The sequence below is a fragment of the Gopherus evgoodei genome, chromosome 1, assembly GCF_007399415.2.
Source record: "Gopherus evgoodei ecotype Sinaloan lineage chromosome 1, rGopEvg1_v1.p, whole genome shotgun sequence".
Lineage (NCBI taxonomy): Eukaryota > Metazoa > Chordata > Testudines > Testudinidae > Gopherus > Gopherus evgoodei.
Window position 1 is genome coordinate 148,309,361 of NC_044322.1, and position 14,478 is coordinate 148,323,838.

At 45.5% G+C, this 14,478-nt stretch overlaps 1 protein-coding gene across 3 annotated transcripts; it reads right to left on the minus strand.

Annotated features, from left to right (window-relative positions):
- Positions 1–1,613: 1,613 nt before the first annotated feature.
- Positions 1,614–13,890, minus strand: NR0B1 (nuclear receptor subfamily 0 group B member 1). Of its 3 annotated transcripts, none has more exons than XM_030552087.1 (3): positions 12,857–13,890; positions 10,308–10,554; positions 1,614–1,691 (listed from the first exon to the last, which is right to left on the minus strand). In XM_030552087.1, exons 1-2 carry the CDS (start codon positions 13,557–13,559, stop codon positions 10,310–10,312), a joined length of 948 nt encoding a protein of 315 aa, XP_030407947.1. In that variant the 5' UTR covers positions 13,560–13,890; the 3' UTR covers positions 1,614–1,691; positions 10,308–10,309. The 3 variants fall into 3 exon arrangements, with proteins under 3 accessions (XP_030407947.1, XP_030407956.1, XP_030407965.1); XM_030552096.1 differs by having other exon boundaries at positions 1,615–1,688; XM_030552105.1 differs by lacking the exon at positions 1,614–1,691 and having other exon boundaries at positions 8,188–10,554.
- Positions 13,891–14,478: the final 588 nt, after the last annotated feature.

Genomic DNA, 14,478 nt, shown 5'->3' on the forward strand with positions numbered 1-14,478 from the left:
TAGTGATCCTTGAATCATAAAAATCTAGGGCTGGAAGGGACAGGAGGTCATCTAGTCCATCCCCCTTGTGTTGAGGCAGGACCAAGCAAATCAAGAGCATCCCTGTTGGGCATTTGTCCAACCTGTTCTTAAAAACCTCCATTGTGGGTTTATGTTCATATATAATTGATTGTCTAGGTTCCTCTCTGTCGCCAGCAAGGCATGTTGCTGCTTGGGCTTCTGTGCCTTTGGCAGGTCTGCATGGACTCAATATTGTGTTGGCTAGCTTGTTCTCTTTCTGGAGTAGTTTTCCTTCTCCAGCAGAGAGCCTCCAACCTCACAAACCATACAATTAATCTTATTGGGTTTTGTTATTACTATTACACTAATTCCAGAGTTAACTTGTTAAAAATCTATATTATGCTGCTAAGTTATAATTTGCTGTTTTATCTTGTACACATCAGCGTGTGTGTGTGAGAGAGAGAGAGACCACAATTTTTTTGAAGAATAGGGGAGGATATATATAGAGAGAGATATGCATAACAGTATATGAGACAAAATAGCAAATGATAACATAACAGCAAAAAAGCATATTTTTTAAAGTTGAGCCTTGATTTAGTGTTGTAATACATTGATAATGTAACCATGCACAGACTTAAATGAATGTGTGCCTGTATTGTATATACATTTATATGAGAGAGAGAGAGAGTGTGTGTGTATATATATGTATATATATATACATACAAGTCTATACCATGGTGTGTATGTATAGAAGATTCTGGATCACATCCATTGCTGGCATAAGCTGTTACAATTCTATTGACTTTAATAGAGACGCACTTATATCAGCAGTAAATTTGGCCCTTTGCTTATTTTGTGGTGTTAAGTATTCGTCCATACAGTCCAGCTTATAGCCTCATGTACACATTAGTCTAATTCATTTAAGGACATTTTAAGTCAAAGTTAATCTACAGTTTAGAGCTTCTCTAGTGGTTTTGATTCTTTGAATCTATCTTGTATTCATCATAAATGCAGAGTGCTTAATTTTGATCATGTAACAAAGCTGGAGGCAGTATGTACTTCACTGATCTAACAATGTCTCTCCAAATTTTAAAAAGGCTTGCTATAGTATTTATTTGCATCTCTCAATTATTATCTTTTTGTTTTTCTTGGTGAAAGACTGCTAAATAACTGAATGGCTTTCTGAACGTTTTTTAATGTTTACTATAATGTTAGAACGTCCACTAGAGCAGTGCTTCTCAAAGCCGATCTGCCACTTGTGCAGGGAAAGCCCCTGGCGAGCCAGGCCAGTTTGTTTACCTGCCATGTCTGCAGGTTCAGCTGATCGTGGCTCCCACTGGCTGTGTTTCGCTGCTTCCCACAGCTCCCATTGGCCTGGAGCGGCGAAACTGCTGCCAGTGGGAGCCAAGATCGGCCAAACCTGCGGATGCAGCAGATAAACAAACCGGCCCGGCCCACCAGGGGCTTTCTCTAAACAAGTGGCAGCCTCACTTTGAGAAGCACTGCACTAGAGGAAGTACTTCTGTCTTTAAACAGACAAAAATGAATGGCAACTTATAACAGATTCAATGCGCTACACACACTCCTTTCAGAAAATACACACTTTATTTGCATGGCCTCTTCTTTCGGTGCAAAATAGATATCGCTCAGTTGGTGTTGTGTGTCCAGAGTTTATTTGTAAGAGCAAACTGCTGCCAAAAAAAAAATAAAAAGTTTAAAATAAGCTATTGGAAAGATTAGCTGAACAAAGGTTATACATTAAACTAGAAAACAGAAGATTAAGAATAAATACCATTTAATTCTTATCTATAAGAAACATTCTTAACCAGGTTCACTGAAAATATGAGGTTTCTTTTGATTTTTATTTTCTCAAATCTCTTCGAGGAAAGGGTATCTCCCAAGAGTAACGCCGGCTGAATGGTACTTTGTGATTAAAAACTCACTATTGCTAGCATTGCACTCCTGGCTAGAAAAGCTGGGTGTCTAGGTGGATGTAGGTGGCAATAGCTATTACTGGGCAAAATGGATAGTAGTGATTTTATCTAGCAGGGACGGTCACCATGAGGATTGCTAAATGAAATAGGTGGAAAAGCTGCTTTCAGTTTGAAATGTCTGAAATATGGGAGCTCTGGGAAAACGTGCTTATGAGGAGAGCAGTGCTCAGGGCACCAATGTTAGGGAGAGAATAATGGATTCATTGAAATGTGCCTGGGAATAATGTCAATATGTATATTAGAATGTTAATTTATATCTTTTATATTGGTTCCTTTGGGAGCATTCTAGAGAAGGTATCCCAACTCCAATTATTCTAACAGTCCAGATAATTAAGCCTGTTGTGGGTTGTTTTTTTTCTAGAGCTGCTTTTCAGAGCAGTACAAGCACTTCCAAGGACGAGATTGTATCCTTGTAATGCCGAGAAGATGATGTTTCCCTCAGAATCCCACCATGTTTTGACACATTGTTTAGCATTAGAATGGTGTGTTGTCCTTGAAACGGTTTTTATCAAAATGTCTGAACACTGTTTAGATACATGTTGTGAGCCCAATCCTGTGGATCTGGCATATATAGCCCCTATAAAGTCAATAAGACAACATGAATAATTTAAGAAACCCAAAGAAATAAAGAAGGCCATTCTTCTGGGAGCCTAGCTTCTCCCCAAAAAAATTTGTCGATTTTTTTTGGTAAAAAACAAACAAAACAAAACAAAAAAAACCACACCAACACATTTACTATGCTCTGCCTATGTGGACATTGAAATATAATTTGTGAAGTCTTTTAGTAGGCTCATCTCCAACACACCTAACGGTATAGCCCTTTTACTTGGCTTAGACTCTGCCCTGGACAGATGTTTCTATAATATTGCTTCTGGATGCATCAGAGTTGATTCATTCCTACTGTAAGGTAGATGTCTGTCTGAGTGCAGGATGCTATTATGAGAAGGCTCATTCATTGTATTCTCACAGAACAGGCTCAGTCGTAAGTAGTGAACTGCGCTAGGAAACCTGGTATGACTGCTGACCCAGCCCTTTCTACAGAAAGTCATGTGTCAGTCTTTGGTGCAAAAATGTCTCCTCTTCCCCCTCCCCGCCCCTACTCCCTCAAAAGTGACAGGAAACATTTCCCTATGACCATGACACCCAGCTATTGTAATTTCTTCTAGGCTGCCAACAGGTCTCCTCTGCCACTTGCAGTTAGAGCAGAACACAGTAGCTAGAAGACCTGTTCTCTTGTTCTGCCCACCCAGTATTCTGTAAAATGAAGTGATTTTGAACTCAGGATGTATAAATTCCATAGCCCTTAAATGGGAAGCATTCTGGTGGGCTTCTGCACTCAGTCACCACCTGCTGGTCAGTAGTTCTACCATCATGCCTCATGTCTTATGGATTTGCTACTATGTGGTGCCTCTAGTCACATGCTTCTCTGTTCCCTCCCCACCGTCCCTGTGAAGAGGGCACACTACACGGAAGGGTTTGCAATGTTGGGGCTGCACTAGTGTCCATGGAGTGTTCAGGTCTGTCAAAATTCTTCCTTAGCATACAGCCTGGTTACTTGCCATAGGCTTGTGCACTGGGGACAGTATTTGTTCCTTTCATACCTAAGTGACTGGCCTTGGTCCTTCACAAGGAAACAGAAGCTCTTTGTGCGAGGAATGAAGTGATTTAATAGAGCATTTTTTTAAAAAAGACCTAAATCTGTGAAGGGAAAAAAAATTGCCATGTCATATTTTCATAAATGCAAGAAACATTTTAAATGTTTCCATTTAGTGTGCATGCACATATCTCTCATGCAATTTTCTAAGGTGTTGGCTTATAGGGCGTCCTTGGAAGCCAACTCAAGGGTCGCACACTTCACGGTTTCTACAGATACAGCACATTGCACCCACCAGGATCTCCTTGCATTCCTCCATTTCCTCCCCCACACCTTCCAAGGTCCCTGTATGCCATTCTCCGATCCCCCTGTGATTCAGGGACTGCCTACAACTCCCACTCAATCTCTCATGCTAGTGGCTGTGTCTCCCCTTCCCCACTACTTCTCACTGCAGGGGCTCTGTGTGCCCTCCTTCCCTATCTACCATATGCCAGGGTTCTCCATTTTCTACCCCCATGGCAGGGGCTCTGTGTTCTTCCCTCACCTTCTTCCTCCCCATACAAGGGTCCTACAATCTGCCCCTCCCAACAGGAGTTCTATGTGCCTTTCATTTTTGCCTCCCCTATACCAGGGACTCTCTCTCTCCCATTATTATGGCAGGGACTCTGTGCACTCCATTCCCTTCCATACCAGAGTCCCCTAATCTCCCCTCCCCCATACCAAGGTTTCTATGTGTATCCCTCTTCCCTCCCTCCCAGGGACTCTGACCTCTATTCTCCCTTTTGCCTCCTAAGCTGGAGGCTGTGTGTCCCCAATCTCCCCCATCCCTCTATCAGGTTCCTCCTATTGCCTTCCTGTCAGGGATCCTGTGTGCCCCCTTCCCTCATGCTAGGGGCTGTATGCACTCCCCCCACCCTTACTGTTCTCTGTCTGGAAGATGTCATTCAAGGTGTCAAGAAGTTAAACTCTATTGAGAAGATGGGCAGAGATGAGCTAAGGGAATTGTTATGCTGAAAGGTGTTAATGGCTGCCTTCAGCCAGGTCTCTGATCTATAGACAATGGCAGAGGCACTTCAAACTGTGGATCTGCTAACCAGAGGAAAGGGTAACCTGTGCCTCTCATTTCCCGATTCCTCCCCAAAATGTATAGCATTCTTCCCACTGATGTCTAGAATATTCCTTGATATTTTTTGGAATTGATCAGATACAGCATTCAAAAGTTACCATGGAACAGACAGACAGACACAGAGAAATTCCAGCATTCTTGAGCATTAAGCCTTTGAAAACAGCCAATTATTCTATGCTCATACAAACTATTTTACAGATTTGTTCTTGGTCTATTTAGCTGTCAGTTTATCTTAGGAACTTAAAACCTGGCTGTGCCTTTAAAACACAGGCCAGGACTAAGGCCATGGCTACACTGGTGCTTTACAGCGCTGCAACTTTCTCACTCAGGCCATGTCTACATCTAAAATTTTGCAGCGCTGGTTGTTACAGCTGTATTAGTACAGCTGTATAGGGCCAGCGCTGCAGAGTGGCCACACTTACAGCAACCAGCGCTGCAAGTGGTGTTAGATGTGGCCACACTGCAGCGCTGTTGGGCGGCTTCAAGGGGGGTTCCGGGACGAGAGAGCAAACCGGGAAAGGAAACCAGCTTCCCCGCGGTTTGCTCTCTCGGTCCCCGAGCCAGCCAGCAAACCGCAGGGAAGGAGACCTGCTTGCTCGGGGTTCCGGGACCGAGAGAGCAAACCGGGAACGCCGCGGTTTGCTCTCTCGGTCCCGGAGCCACCCAGCAAACCGCAGGGAAGGAGACCTGCTTGCTCGGGGTTCCGAGACCGAGAGAGCAAACCGGGAACGCCGCGGTTTGCTCTCTCGGTCCCGGAGCCACCCAGCAAACCGCAGGGAAGGAGACCTGCTTGCTCGGGGTTCCGGGACCGAGAGAGCAAACCGGGAACGCCGCGGTTTGCTCTCTCGGTCCCGGAGCCACCCAGCAAACCGCAGGGAAGGAGACCTGCTTGCTCGGGGTTCCGAGACCGAGAGAGCAAACCGGGAACGCCGCGGTTTGCTCTCTCGGTCCCGGAGCCACCCAGCAAACCGCAGGGAAGGAGACCTGCTTGCTCGGGGTTCCGGGACCAAGAGAGCAAACCGCGGCGAAGCTGGTTTCCTTTCCCGGTTTGCTCTCTCGGTCCCGGAACCCCGAGCAAGCAGGTCTCCTTCCCTGCGGTTTGCTGGGTGGCTCCGGGAACGCGAGAGCAAACCGCGGCGAAGCTGGTCTCCTTTCCCGGTTTGCTCTCTCGGTCCCGGAACCCCGAGCAAGCAGGTCTCCTTCCCTGCGGTTTGCTGGGTGGCTCCGGGACCGAGAGAGCAAACCGGGAAAGGAAACCAGCTTGATTACCAGAGGCTTCCTCCTTCCACGGAAGTCAAGAAAAGCGCTGGTAACTGTCTACATTGGATTACCAGCGCTGGATCACCAGCGCTGGATCCTCTACACCCGAGACAAAACGGGAGTACGGCCAGCGCTGCAAACAGGGAGTTGCAGCGCTGGTGGTGCCCTGCAGATGTGTACACCTTCAAAGTTGCAGCGCTGTAACTCCCTCACCAGCGCTGCAACTTTCTGATGTAGACAAGCCCTCAGGGGTGTGAAAAAAACATCCCCCGAGCGCTGCAAGATACAGCGCTGTAAAGCCTCAGTGTAAACAGTGCCGCAGCGCTGGGAGCACAGCTCCCAGCACTGCAAGCTAATCCCCATGAGGAGGTGGAGTATGCGCAGCGCTGGGAGACCACACTCACACTTCAAAGCACTCCCGTGGCAGTGCTTTGAAGTTTCAAGTGTAGCCATACCCTAAGTGGTGCAGAGCAACCTCTCTCCTGAGGAAGCTCCAGAGGAGATTGCCTCTAAGGAGACACAGCCCCTGCCAAAGCTCTGTAGTGTGCAAGCTGTGCTATCACTCTTTCAGGGAGGAACTTTTTGTTCTGTGTTTATACAGCACCTGGCACAATGGGGTCCTGGTCCATGATTGGAGATCATTGGCACTCCAGTAATAATATTACTACAAATAATAATCCATTTGGATGCAGACCATAGGTGTTGTTTTACTTTTCCCTGAGGGGGTGCTCCATCCTAGCTCTGGTACAAGGCCTTGGCCCCCCTCCCCCAAGGTCCTGCTCTGGCTCTGCCTCATCTCACACCTGCTCCACCCCCTCCCTGAGGCTGCTGCTCTCTGCCCTCTCATAAGCCCTTCTCTGAGATACCAAACAGCTGTGGCTGGGTGGGTGCTGAGCACCCATTTTTTTTTGTTTGTTTTTCTGTGAGTGCTCCAGCCACAGAGTCAGCATCTATGATGCAGACTGCTCCTCCTGGCCAACTCTGCTGGTTGGGATACAGGGCCTTCCCCTCTGCCCTACCATCTTTAGGACAATTTATGCCCCAGTAGGGGAATGCAGAGAACAGTCCCTGCCTTTCTCTGGGCACAGGGACTCTGATTATCCCTGGCCCTTAAATAGGATGTACCGAGGTTGGGGTTAACAAAGACTCTGTGAGCTGCCCCCCACCCCCACAACAACTTTCACGAGAGCTAGGAACACCCTTAGGGTTTAAGAGGTTTTACAAAACACATGGCATTAGGAGAAGTTATTACATAAAGTTTCAGTTCCATCAAGTGATTGGCTTTGTTTAGATGGAAGAAAATTGAGCTGAAGTGCTTCACTCCCTCCCCCCCCACACACACTTGCTACTGGAAAAGCAGGAGAGAATTGGCAGGGGAAGGAGAAGGAAAAACAACAAAATGTTTTTCTTTCCCAATTTTGTTAGAAAAACAGAAAATTTTAAACCAATCCAAAGAGGCCCTTTTCAATGCAACCAGCTCTAACAGCCACCCCTTACACAGCCAGCTCTAAGTGGGTATAGGATGGGACCTTCCTTGACTGGCTGTGTAACGGCTAATCACCAACAAGACCATTATTTTTGTTGAAAGAGTTCCTTTTAATAAATAGAAAACCCACAGTAACAGAAGCAATATAAGCCCCAACCCAAACCACTTAAAGTTGAAAAAAATCATTTCATGATATGTTTTAATCTACCTTTTTGTTTGCAGTGTTGTAGCCGTGTTGGTCCCAGGATATTAGAGAAACAAGGCGGGTGAGGTAATATCTTTTATTGGATCAACTTCTGTTGCTGAAAGAGACAAGCTTTTGAGCTACACAGAAGTTTCTTCAGGTCTGCATAGCTTGAGAGCTTGTTGCTTTCACCAACAGAAGTTGGTCCAATAGAAGATATTACTTCCCCCACCTCGTCTCTTTTTAATTCCATTTTGTAAGAAACACATTTTGAGCATCAGAGGGGTAGCCGTGTTAGTCTGGATCTGTAAAAGCAGCAAAGAATCCTGGGGCACCTTATAGACTAACAGACGTTTCGGAGCATGAGCTTTCGTGGGTGAATACCCACTTCCTCAGATGCATGTAGTGGAAATTTCCAGGGGCAGGTATATATATGCTAGCAAGCAAGCTAGAGATAACGAGGTCAGTTCAATCGGGGAGGATGAGGCCCTGTTCTAGCAGTTGAGGTGTGAAAACCAAGAGAGGACAGGATTCTTTGCTGCTTTTACATTTTGAGCATTAGTTTTTGAGCTGTAACTCCCTCATTATAGTTAGTTTTGTCATTAAATCTTGCTGGTAAAATGGTATTTAGCTCAAAAAAATCTGTAAGAAAACTAACATTATAACTAGGAAAATGATCCATTGCCAATAATGACTGTCACCAACATGTTTCCTCTGACCATACCAGCTCTCCTCTTCAGTAGGAATTGGAAGTGCCTAGCTAATAATATAGATTGGCCAAAACTGCCTTCAGCATAGTATTTGATAATTATCATACTTTCCCTGTTGAAAATGGTTCTTTTGTTTCCTCACTCCCCACTCTACATTAAAACAAACCCATTTTCAATGGCCAGGAGAACTTATTGTAGGCAGCCATTGTCAGCAGTAGGTTATTGTCCTAGCATGGAATGGGGCCTTAAGGTTATATGCCTTTTCAACTTTTTCTGAAGAGTGCTCGGACTGGGTGAGATCAGAGAACAGGAATGATCTGCTATAGGGAACTAGTCACATTAGCAGAAAGGTGGACTACATGATCTAACAAGTCTTTTTTTTCACCTCCATTTTCAGACTTTGATTTGTCCTTGATAATATAAACAAACTAGCAGAAAAGGAACATAAGAATATTGAGGGCACAGTCAATATGCTAAGACAAGCAAATAAGGAAAATGAATTTAAAATCTAAGTGAGACATGTATAGGTTACTAAGCACAGTGGACCAGATTCTGATTGCGGTAACAGTGATGGAAATCCAGAGTAACTCCATACTTTCAGTGGAGTAATTTTATGTTTCCACAGGTGGACCCAAGATCAGAATTTGGCTCACTGAATTCTAGTTTTTATAGCAAATGCATAGTGGGGGAAACAAATCAACTGAGGTCTACCAATATTTCTTGGGGCTTTGTAAAGAGTTTGCTGTGTTTAGAAGACTGAGGGTATATCTTCAGTACCATCCAGATCGGCAGGCAGTGATCGATCCTGCACGGATCACTTTATCACGTCTAGACTAGACACGATAAATTGATCCCTGAGTGCTCTCCCATCGACTTCTGTACTCCATCTTGGCAAGAGGCACAGGGGGAATTGACAGGGGAGCGGCAGCAGTCGACTCATCGTGGTGAAGACACCACAGTAAGTCGATCTAAGTACATCGACTTGAGCAACTTCAGCTACCTGAATAATGTAGCTTAACTTGGATCAACCCCCCCACACCTCCCAATGTAGACCAGTTCATAGTTCTTTTTCCCCAGAGTCCAACATATGTTAAATTTAATATTTTGCCACATGCTTTGGAAGTATCTGAATTCCTCTTAACAATCAATTTTGAAATGTTTGCAACACATTATCTAAGGGCTTGTCTACATGGAAAAATTGACTGGAATAGCTATTGTGGAGTAATTTTTATGGTAATGAACAGTGATTTTTGTCCAGAATAATTACTCTGTTTTGGAACCATAGTAATTATTCCAGAATAAAGTGACTTTATTTCACAATATAGTGTCCACACAAGAAGCTATTCCAGAATAACTATTGCCGAACAATTTATTATGCAATAGCTATTCTGGTCAATTTCTCAATGTACAGGTAAATGAGTCTCTCAACTATTCAATAGACCTGATCAAAAGCCTGATAAAGTCAACAGAAAGACTTTACTGACTTCAGTGGTTATGGATAAGTCCCACATTTCTACTATAAAGACTGCTGTGACTAAGGTATCTTTTTTAATGTAACTGAAGTGTGCAAAATAATTTCGCTCTCTTATCCTGTTTTTGGCTTTCCAAATAAATGTGTTAAAATGTAAAACAACAATGCTTTGGGGAAAAGTGGGGGTTGCTCATTTTGAAAACAAAACAGAGATCAGCGTGACCTTCATTCAAAGACAGAGAATATTCATCTCACTTTGGAAACTAAAACTCTTCATTAATGGTTTAAAAGACATATTTTCATGGCTGTACATCCTATTCTGAAAACAATAAGTTTAATAAAAATTAAATGTCAGAACTTGAATATTTTATTATTGAATACAAAAATACTATCTATGTAAAAGAATAAGTTAGTTTATTTACAGTACTTCACACTATTCTGCCCTAGGAATTCCTTAGTAATGGATTTATTTGTATACATGCCTTTATAACTTTGCACAAAGCATCTCCAGCAGCATGTCATCCATGTTCACTGTTCCAATGATGGGCTTAAAGAATAGTTCAGCAATTACGTTAGCATTAATGGATCTTAGCAAGGAAAGAACAACATTCAGCTTGGCAAATCTGGCCTGGTCCCCTTGATGAATCAGTCTGACATGTTCATTTAGAGCTTGCTGTGCTTCCCTCTGCAGTCCCTGGATATACTGTACACACTGCAGCCCTGGCAGATCTGAAAGAAAAAAAACCGGAAACTAAATGTCCGTTTACAAAGTTTTTATCTATAAAACAACTCATGGAAGTTGGCCATCCTGCAGCATGCCAGCTAACTGGAAACTCATAAACATCAATATTAAGTTTCTTAGATGAGGAACAAGCCAAATGCAATTACCTTTCTGCATTAAAATGAGTCAGCTAGAGATTTTATTATATCCAACATGCACATAGATATGCACAGATTTTACCAGTGCAATCCAAAATCTCACCACATTGCTGTTCTGGACATGCAGTGCTACTCTGTTATGCAACAACAAATTTAGATTGCAACAATATTTTCCAATATTCATATCTTTAAGATATATAATTTGTAGGTGATAAAATATGGACAACCAGTATGGACTGTTACCAGTAACGATCTTCAAGGCGCCAAATATACCATATAATAGTAAAGATAATAAAAGGAACAAGTTTGCTAATAACTTGTTGACCACTAGGAAATGCTCTGTTCCTATTAATGTGTCTTGCTGACAGCTACACTGGAACGAGCGCCAGATTGCGGGTGATAAACAAGTTAACTCCAAGATGTTATAGGATGTTTAGTTAGAAAGCAAACAAAATAGGAGAGTGAAGTTGTTTGCAAATTCAGTACCTTTCCTCTTGGTCTAAATTTGACAATATTAATTAAAACATTCCAGTAGTATATCTGAGCACAACAAGCGATTCTATTTCAGGTAAGTTTTTAAAAATAAAAATCAACTGCTAACAAACTTCTGACTATTGTGAGATTATATAAAAAATACTGCTTTTTAAACATACATATATACATTTAATCTAACCAGATTGTTTCTAAATCTTGCTATGTTAAAGTTGTCAAAGAATAAAAAATTGTCAAGCACACTTTGATCCATTAAGTTTTCTTAACCACAGTTATGAATTACCATGTGATTATTTTAATTAACCAAACCATAATGCTTACTGTATGACTTGTGGTGCAGCAGTTGAATTTGCAAAGTTGCAAGTTCAGAAAGAAAAATACAGTGACTATTAAAAGCAGCAAAGAGTCCTGTGGCACCTTATAGACTAACAAGACGTTTTGGAGCATGAGCTTTCGTGGGTGAATACCCACTTCGGAGGCATCTGATGAAGTGAGTATTCACCCACGAAAGCTCATGCTCCGAAACGTCTGTTAGTCTATAAATTGCCACAGGACTCTTTGCTACTTTTACAGATCCAGACTAACACGGCTACCCCTCTGATATGACAGTGACTATTGTCTATTACTATCACTAACCAACTTCCATGGATTAATCTTTTGTAACAAAGAAAGTGCACAGGTAGTGTAATCCTCAGAGGAAATTATTTAACAAAAAATAAAAAGCACTCTAGCTAGTTATTAGTCATGTATGAATTGTAACTGGAAAGAGCCTCATCAAATGCCTAGATGAACAGGAAAGAGGAGAGATTTTTTACTAGGATGAAAGCTAGATAAATGTATACTGCCCACCACATAAGCCAGGTCATTTAGTACCAGTGGCTTTCAGACTCTAATTAAACTGGACAAAGCGATCTCTACCTGAAAAGGACCCCACAGCACCATCTCCTCTTCCCCTCTCTCCCCAAGCATGCAAAGTACTTGTCTACACTTAAAATGCTAAAGCAGCACAGCTGCTTCAATGTAGACACTACCTTTGCTCATAGGCTGAGTTCCCCTGTTGCTGTAGTTAATCTAGTTCCCTGAGATGCCCTAGCTAGGTAGAAGAATCACTGGGTCTTAGGTTGGTTTATGGTCTATGCTGCTTAGAGGTGTGGATTTTTCACACGCTGGAGTGATGTAGTTAAACCAACCTAATTTTCTAGTGCAGCCTAGGCCAAAGTTTTCTAATTATTGGGAGGTTGGACCAGTAAGGGGAAAAAAGATAATCTGCCATTCTTCTAGGATTGCCACCTCTGAAGTAGGAAATAAACCAGGACCCCAGGCTGATCTGAGCCCATAACATGGGACAGCCTTCTCCAAAAAGAGCCAATCCTGGGCAAACCTGACCAGGCGGCAGGTCTATCCTCCTCCCTTTCCTTCCGCTGAATGCATGTAATGCAAAGCCCCCTTCAACAGGAAAGAGAAAAATAAAAAAAAGCGCCACCTTTCAAAAGTTTCCCCTTGCCTAAAATGCTGTCAGCTTCTTCAATCAACCGCCCTCCAGTCCCGCTCTCTTTTCTACCCCACTAGGCAAAGGGATCAAATGGGGGAATGCCCAGGAGGTGCAGCTGAAGGGGGAATCCCCTTCCCCGAGGCGGCGGCAGCACGCCCGGTTACTCACCCGGGTTGAAGAGCACAGTCCCCTTGAGGTAGGCGTACTCCTTGGTGCTGATGTCCAGGCTCCAGCACTTGGCCAGGAAGCCTTTGATGGTCTGGATCTCGCCGGCCGAGGGCAGCTGCGGGCTGCTGCTGTCGGGGTGCTGCTGCCCTTGCTGCTCCTGCCGCCGGTCGGTTAATATCCGCTGCAGCATGCTGGGCTCCGCGGTCTCCACCGTCTCGAAGTGCACCCGCTCCTGGGCCAGCCCCAGCACCAGCAGGGGAGCCCAGCAGCTGCGCACCAGCACCAGCTGCTCGTCCAGCGGCAGCTCCTGGAAGCAGGGCACGCTCTTGACGAAGCGCAGGGTCTTCACCAGCACGGCCGAGGCCGCCTTGCCCGCCACCTGCGGGCTGCGCAGGGCCACGCGCCGCCGCGAGCCGCACGAGCAGCCCGGCCCCGGAGGCTCCTGCGGCGGCGGCTGCTGCGCTGCCTCCGGCCGCTCCTCGCTCTTGAGGATGTTATAGAGGATGCTGCTCTGCCTCCTGCGCTCCGTGCAGCAGCGGCAGCCGGCCACGCACGCCATGGCGCCGGGGGGGAGGGTCCCCTCCTGCCTGCTGGGCTGAGCCAGACGGGGAGCTCCCGCCGCTTCTCCCTTCACGTATTTATACCGTGTGCGCGTGTGTGCAGCCGCGCTGTGGCTCAGCCGTGCCAGGGGGCAGACGCTCATTACTGGCTGAGAAAGAGAGAGAGAGAAAAAAAATCCTGCTGCTGCTGCTCTCGCTCACCTCCTCTGCTGGAGCTGCGGTGGCTAGAGGGAGCCTGCGAGCTGCCGGCTCCAGGTCTCGCCTGGCTTCAGGGCTGTATTCTCCGGCCTTGCTCGCGGATCGCTCCCCGCTTTGCTTTCAGGTGTGTGTGTGTGTGGGAGGGGAGACCCAACATTTTGCACCCGCTCCTCCCGCCTCCCCTTTCGGGCGGCGCTCTCTGAAGTGGGGCGAGGGGCTAAGCTGCCACGCGCCTCTCCCCGGGAGCGCTGGATGCTGCCGCCTGCCTCTGCCCGCAGGCGCCGGGAAGGGCTCCGCACAGCGCTTGTTAAATCCGCAAGTTTGCAGAAGGGACCTTTGACTCCAGCGCCGCGCGGAACCTGAGGCCACGTGTTGACAGACAGGCAGTTTCACACCCGAGAGTCCCCGTAGACTTTCCCCCAATCTCTCTGCGGGAGGGGCCCACGGGGCTCTTCCCCCGGGAGAGTGGTATGGGGCCGGGCAGGGGTGGGACTTCCCTAAGAGAAAGGCAAGGCTGGGGGGAATTCCCAAAGGAGGGGGGCACATAAATATAGGGGGTTACACTGGCATCAACTGGGAATTATATGATGGAAATACCTCTGTTTATGCCAGTCTTCATTATTTGCATTCCCAGTGCTAAATTAACCTCAGGCTGGATGCCAGTTTCCTTAAGGAAGGGGGTGAAGAGGTGCAACTTCCCCTACACTATGGGGCACAGAGGACAACAGAGCTGGGAAGTGGGTACTAGGCTCAGTAGCCTCTGCCAGCAGAGCTCCTATAACACACTGGGTGAGATTTAAAGATGCTATCACCCAATTGACACCTTGAGGAAGGGAAGGGTAGGGGGTGGCATACCCCCATCAT

Coding starts and splice junctions, on each gene's coding strand:
- NR0B1 (XM_030552087.1), bottom strand. CDS start 13,559: ATGAGCGTCTGCCCCCTGGCACGGCTGAGCCACAGCGCGGCTGCACAC. Junction 10,555..12,856: donor GACTGTGCTCTTCAACCCGG/GTGAGTAACCGG, acceptor TTTTTCTTTCAG/ATCTGCCAGGGCTGCAGTGT.